This window comes from Gekko japonicus, unplaced genomic scaffold (assembly GCF_001447785.1).
Source record: "Gekko japonicus isolate JY-2015 unplaced genomic scaffold, Gekko_japonicus_V1.1 scaffold1972, whole genome shotgun sequence".
Taxonomy (NCBI): domain Eukaryota; kingdom Metazoa; phylum Chordata; class Lepidosauria; order Squamata; family Gekkonidae; genus Gekko; species Gekko japonicus.
The window spans coordinates 267,346-273,676 of record NW_015159774.1 but is presented as its reverse complement, the minus strand read 5'-3'; the positions used below and the strand labels follow the sequence as shown (position 1 = coordinate 273,676).

The following is a 6,331-nucleotide window of genomic DNA, read 5'->3' as shown; positions in this document are numbered from 1 at the left end:
TCCAATCAGGGGCTGTTACCCACAAGGTATAGATAGGCCTGGATGGGCCATTGGCCCGATCCAACATTGGCTTCTCTTATGTTCTTATGAGAGCACCAGACTACTTGCTGTTCTGTCGCTGTCCTCGACCAAAAATCCTGGCGGAACATCTCTGCCTTACAAGCCCTGCGGAAAGGTAATAAATCCTGCAGGGCACGGAAGTTCTCCGGCAGAGAGTTCCACCGGGGGGAGCCAGGGCAATGAACAACAAGGTCCCATAAATACAGCAATCTCATAAATTCACATAAATACATAGTTACGTAAAAACCATTAAATGATCTATAATACAGTTTGATCATTTCCCAGAATTCACAAGGCACCATAATGCAGTTCTAATCCCTAGTTTGCTTTAATTTAGGGGGGGGGGGGGGGAGCAGAGTCAATTGGTAGGCCGATGATTTGTTGGAAACTATTACCAATAATTGATGTTAAAAGCCATTGATGTTAAAAGCTGTTGCTGTCCTCAACCATATGCTTTTTTTAAAAAAAAATAATTTTTATTAAATGAATATAAAACAATTGATACAAACGGAGAATCTCAAACAATACAAACTATTTAACATTAATATAGTCTTGATATTCTATTCAGTGTATCTATCTAAAACGTAACTATTTAAAACTCTTAACGTGTTTTCTAATAATGCAGTTGGGTTAGCAACCATCATATAAATGCAAGAGTTTGAGTTCCACTAGCTAGTATTCACTGATCAAAACTGAAACGTACTCTAAAGTCTGGGGTTTATAGAATAAACACTTCAGATGAAACTAAGCGAACAGGAACAGTTCCACTCTGTGCCACGAAACTTATGGCTGGGAACCATCTTTCAACAAAAGTTGATCGATAGTTTTTATGTTCAAATTGTAACGGTCTATTTGTGATTTTTTCTAAAATGTAACAATCCCATATCTTAGACATCCATAATGGTACTGAAGGCGGCGATTTGTTCTTCCACTTTGAAGCTATGCTTGATGGAACATCTCTGCCTTATAGGCTCTAAGGAATCGTAGCAGGTCCCGCAGGGCCCTGATGTTAGCAGGCAGAGAGTGCTACCAAGTTGGGGCTGAGGACAGCCGGATGCTCTTTGGGCCAAGGACTTCCAATAGATGTTTCTCAGTTGAGTGTAAGGCTCTCCGGGGGACGTACCAGGAGAGGTGGTCCCGTAGATACACTGTGTCAGGTTCCACGGCCAAACAAAGGAGTACACGCTTTAATGTAAGAGCTATAGAGGCAGTAACATCGTCACTGTTAGGAATGGCTACTTTCCTACACGCGGGACTCCCGCACGCGGGAGAATGGGGGCCCAGGCCGTTAAAGCCAAAGCTGGGAATCGAAACTTATCCCACAGGTAAATGATGGGAAGACACTACACAGGCAACTTGCAAGGTCAAAGGTAATAAAGAACGGAAGGAATGCGGCAGCAGTTGGTACACAGGTCAAGCAGATGCACTCTTGTCCATAAACATCATGGCAGCATAGCTGACACACTGGTCCCTGACAGTTTAGGGCAGGGGTGTCAAACATGCGGCCCGGGGGCCGGATCAGTTCCCTGGAGGGCTTCTGTCAGGCCCGTAGTAGAACTGGCAGTCTTCTGCTTCTTCTTCCAGTCCTGCTGGTGCTGCATCATCGTAGGTTTGCAGATACACACCTGAACAGCATACTCATTTTGATGCAGTAATTCAGAGCAAGAGGTGTCAGTTATCAGACACTGTTAAATAAACAAAATATTGCAAAGAGTTTTAAGCATGTTTTTATTCTAAGTAAAAAAACCCTTTGTGTTGGTGTCCTTTATAAAGTTTATATCTCCACTACCTGGCGTTACAGTTTATGACACACATGGCCTGGCCCAACAACATCTCATTTATGTCAGATCCGGCCCTCATAATAAATGAGTTCGACACCCCTGGTTTAGGGCATTAAACCAAGAACTTGAATCTGACCCGGTACTCAACTTGGAGCCAGTGCAGCTGGTGCAATACAGGTTGTATGTGTGCTGTTAACCGGTGTCCCCCTAAGGACCCATGCCGCTGCGTTCTGGACAAGCTGCAGTTTCCGAATCAGCCCTGTGGGCAGCCCTTCAAACAGAGCTATGAACTAGTGCAAACCCTCCCCATCCATCTAGCCTGCTGAATGAACACCAGTAAAGCTGTTTTGGGGTAGGAGTTCTTTGTTTTGTTCTTAGAACTCTCCTTGAGGCAAAAATACAGAACAGCATAACTGCCTTTGTCACTCTTGCGGTGGTACATTTGGAGAGCCAGTTTGGTGTAGTGGTTAAGTGCGCGGACTCTAATCTGGGAGAACCGGGTTTGATTCCCAACTCCTCCACTTGCACCTGGCTGGATGACCTTGGGCAAGCCATAGTTCTGTCAGAGCTGTTCTTGAAAAATAGCAGTTTCTGTCAGAGCTCTCTCAGCCCCACCTACCTCAGAGGGTTTCTGTTGTGGGGAGGGGAAGGGAAAGGAGTTTGTGAGCCGCTCTGAGACACCTTTGGGTAGTGAAGGGTGGGGTATAAATCCAATCTGTTCTTAGCTCTGCGCCGGGGGTCCTCCCGCCCCGCATGCTTGTCTTGATTTTTTCCCCTGGCTTCTGTTGTGTCTGTCTTGAATTTTGTCTTACATTTTGCAGGATGATGATGAGGATGGAGGGGAGGAAGAAGATGAAGACGATGGCTTCTTTGTGCCCCACGGCTACCTTTCAGAGGACGAAGGTGTAACTGAAGTAAGCCCTGGCATCAGCCAGCACACATATCGCTGGAGTATTCCCATGTAGCCTGCGCAAGGAAGATTTTCCCACCAGGCCTTAGGTAGTGCTAACTTGCCAGTACATACAGCCCTGCAGAGCAGGCTGACCAATCCTGCAAGCCGGCACGGTTGCCTCTCTAAAACAAAACACAAGACAGACTTCGGCTGCGATCACACACACTCAATAATCCACTTTCAATCCACTTTCAAACTGGATTTTGCCAGTTCACACAGTAAAAATCCAGTTGGAAAGTGGATTATTGAGTGTGTGTGATCATAGCCTTAGATTAGCCGTCTCAACACCGGGTTCGCTTGCATTTCTTGTTCTCTCTCAAAGACCAAGCTGGGCACAATTGAAAAGTTACAACGAAGAAAATTCAGTGTTAAAAATTGTTCAGTTCGTTCTGACTAAACCAGAAAAGGCTCTTTAGTGACTCACAGTGCAGCCAACATTAATAGCTTTAAGGCAGATAAACAATGACAAACGAAACATTAATTGAGTAGTCTTAGATAAAAATACACAAAACTCACCAGCTACTTCTGTTCTCTAGGCATAAATACTGCCTTCAAACTTTCATCCTAATGGACAAGGTGACAGATTAAAAGATAGCCAAAAGGGGAACACTAAAGCCATTTTCTGTGTCTGAAATTATAGGCTTGTGAGTCTGGACTAATAACTCATTAGCCAATCAAAAGGCAAAAGAATTTGCTGATTAATCCTTCCAGTTTTCTTGAGAACAAAATCTCCAAGAACAACCTTGGAGAGGAGAACTGCTTGCTTCCCTTAAGGTACAGGCGGTTATTTTTCAGGGAATTTAACACCTGGAGGGGCTTCTCCAAATTAGCCCCTGCCCACCAGGTTTTAACATAGGGTTCCTGATCTTTACGGTTCCCTTCTCTCATTTGCTCTCTGGTTTTCACCCAGCGGTCTGAAGGCTCTTTCGGTCAGAGGGACACACTGAATCTGCATGTTCGTGTTCTGTTTTTGGACATCCTGGGTTGCAGCACAACCCTGAGTGTGACATAGGGGCCACTGGCCAAGAAGCCTGTAAGCAGCCTGCTTGCAGAAGGCATGTTACTTCCTCCCAAAAGAGCCCTGCCTCACCTCGTTGGGCACCCAGAGCGTGGATCGTCGGTGATGATGACCTAGAGAGATAGACTGGATGCTGAAGCTGCGCCTAGGCTGATGAGGGCTTTGTGGTAAGGTTTACACACAATATGGAGCTGTGGTGGCTCAAGTGGTTAAGACGCTGAACTGCAGGCTGTGGAAGGTCGGTAGTTCAGCAGTTCGAGACCCGAGTGTGCCGCATGATGGAGTGAGCTCCCGTCTCTAGTTCCAGCTCCTGCCAACCTAGCAGTTCGAAAGCACGAAATTGCAAGTAGATAAATAGGTACCACTTTGGTGGGAAGGTAACAGCGTTTCGTGCGCCTTGGTGTTTAGTCATGCCAGCCACATGACCATGGAAACATCTTTGGACAGCGCTGGCTCTTCGGCTTGGAAACTGAGATGAGCACCGCAACCCTAGAGTCGGATTCGACTGGCTTTTGAGCAAGGGAACCTTTACCTTACACACAATATCTTAGGAGTGAGTGTCTTTCATGCAAAATCCGTGCTTCTCTCACTGCTCTCTCAGGGCGGATCTGAGCATTATGTTCAAAGCATGTGAAATACAGTATTTATTTATTTAATTCAATTTATATCCCGCCCTCCCTGCCGAGACAGACTCAGGGTGGCTTACAGTAAAAAAAATTTAAATACATTAAAACACCAATGCATCAACACAATGCAGAATCATATAACAGCTAACACATGAGAATAAGTGCAAATAACATGCTGGTGGCGGTAGTTTTGCCTCCTGATCCCTCTAGGCCATGATATGATGGTAACAACGAAATATGACCAGAGGCCGTAGCAGTTGGCATCACAGGCGGCTGCTGTTAACATAGAGGGCCTTGCCCAAGTTCAGTTGGTAGCGGCTCCTAAACAAAGGCCTGGTGGAAGGGCTCCGTTATACAGGCCCTGCAAAACTGTAAAAGGTCCCACAGAGCCCTAGTGTCTTCCAGGAGCTCATTCCACCAGTATGGAGCCACGACTGAGAAGGCCCTGGTGGAGGCCAGTCTGGCATCTTTCAGTCCAGGGTGCTCTCTGGGGAACATACAGGGAAAGGCGGTCCTTCAGGTTGGCAGGCCCCAGACCATACAGGGCTTTAAAGGTCAGAACCAGCACCTTGAAGCGAATCCGGTATGCTATCGGCAGCCAGTGCAACACCTTCAGCACAGGCGGGATTGTGCTCGAGCATAGGGAGCCCCATCAGCAGCGTGGCTGCTGCATTTTGCACCAGCTGCAGCTTCCAGATTTGCGACAAGGGCAGCCCCATGTAGAGAGCATGGCAGTAGTCTAATCTCGAGGTGGCCATTGCGTGGATCACTGTTTCCAGATCATTGCATTCGAGGAAGGGAACCAGCTGCCTAATCGACTGAACAGTAGTTCTTCCCGGGCCGTGGTGATGGTAGAAAGTGCTAACCAACTCATGGCAACCGTGTAGGGCTTTTGAGGCAAGAGACGTTCAGAGGTGGTGTGCCACTACCTGCCTCTGCATAGTGACCCTGGACTTTGTTGGTGCTTTCTGTCTTTGATTTTTAAGGTTCTATATGCCATTAAAGGTTTATTGATTGATTGACTTTGTTGGTGGTCTCCCATCCAAATACTGACCATGGCTGACCCTGCTTAGCTTCTGAGATCTCATGAGATTGGGCCAGGCTGGGCCATACAACTTGGGCCATACAACTTCAGAAAGCATGTGGGGGATTATGTGTCAGTATGCCCCCCCCAATAAAATGCCTCCATGTGTGACTGTAGCCTAGCCCAGGGGTGTCAAACATGTGGCCCAGGGGCCAGATCAGGCCCGCAGTGGAACCGGCTGTCTTCTGCTTCTTCTTCCAGTTCTGCTGCTGCGTCATTGTAGGTTTGTAGCTTACAGATACAAACCTGAACAGCATACCCAAGATTGCAACAGCACAGACATTTCAATGCAATCATTCAGAGCAAGAGGTGTCAGTGATCAGACACTGTTAAATAAAGAGAAAATGGCAAGAGGGCTAATGTTTTAAGCATGCTTTTAAGTTAAAAAAACCCCAACCCTTTGTGTTTGTGTCCTTTATAAAGTTTATATCGCCGCTACATGGCATTACCTTTTATGACACACATGGCCCGGCCCAACAAGGTCTCATTTATGTCAGATCCGGCCCTCAGAACAAATGGGTTCGACACCTCTGGCCTAGCCCCATCTCGCTGATGTAAAAACTTTTCCTCACGCATGGCATTTGTTGTTGTTGTTGTTGTTAAGCTTGGGGGAGAATCCTGAACATGCATTTCCTATACGTTGAAGTGGAACGATCCAGGAGAAGGGGACTGCTTGTACATCTTTACATTGGTCCTGCGCAAGCGTAGACCTGGAGGATGCTCGCAGCCCAGATGCCATTGCAAGCTCAAGTCTGGGCATTCCCTTTTTCTTCTCACACCTCAGTCTGTTTGGAGACAGCCCTTCTTGTA

General features: G+C 46.7%; 1 protein-coding gene across 1 annotated transcript in view; it reads left to right on the top strand.

Annotated features, from left to right (window-relative positions):
• The window catches only part of CHAF1A (chromatin assembly factor 1 subunit A), a 46,748-nt gene that overhangs the window by 30,152 nt on the left and 10,265 nt on the right, over nt 1-6,331 (top strand). The window contains exon 11 of the mRNA XM_015406749.1: nt 2,663-2,755. Coding sequence (XP_015262235.1) covers nt 2,663-2,755 — 93 coding nt within the window. The remainder of the gene's footprint in view (nt 1-2,662; nt 2,756-6,331) is intronic.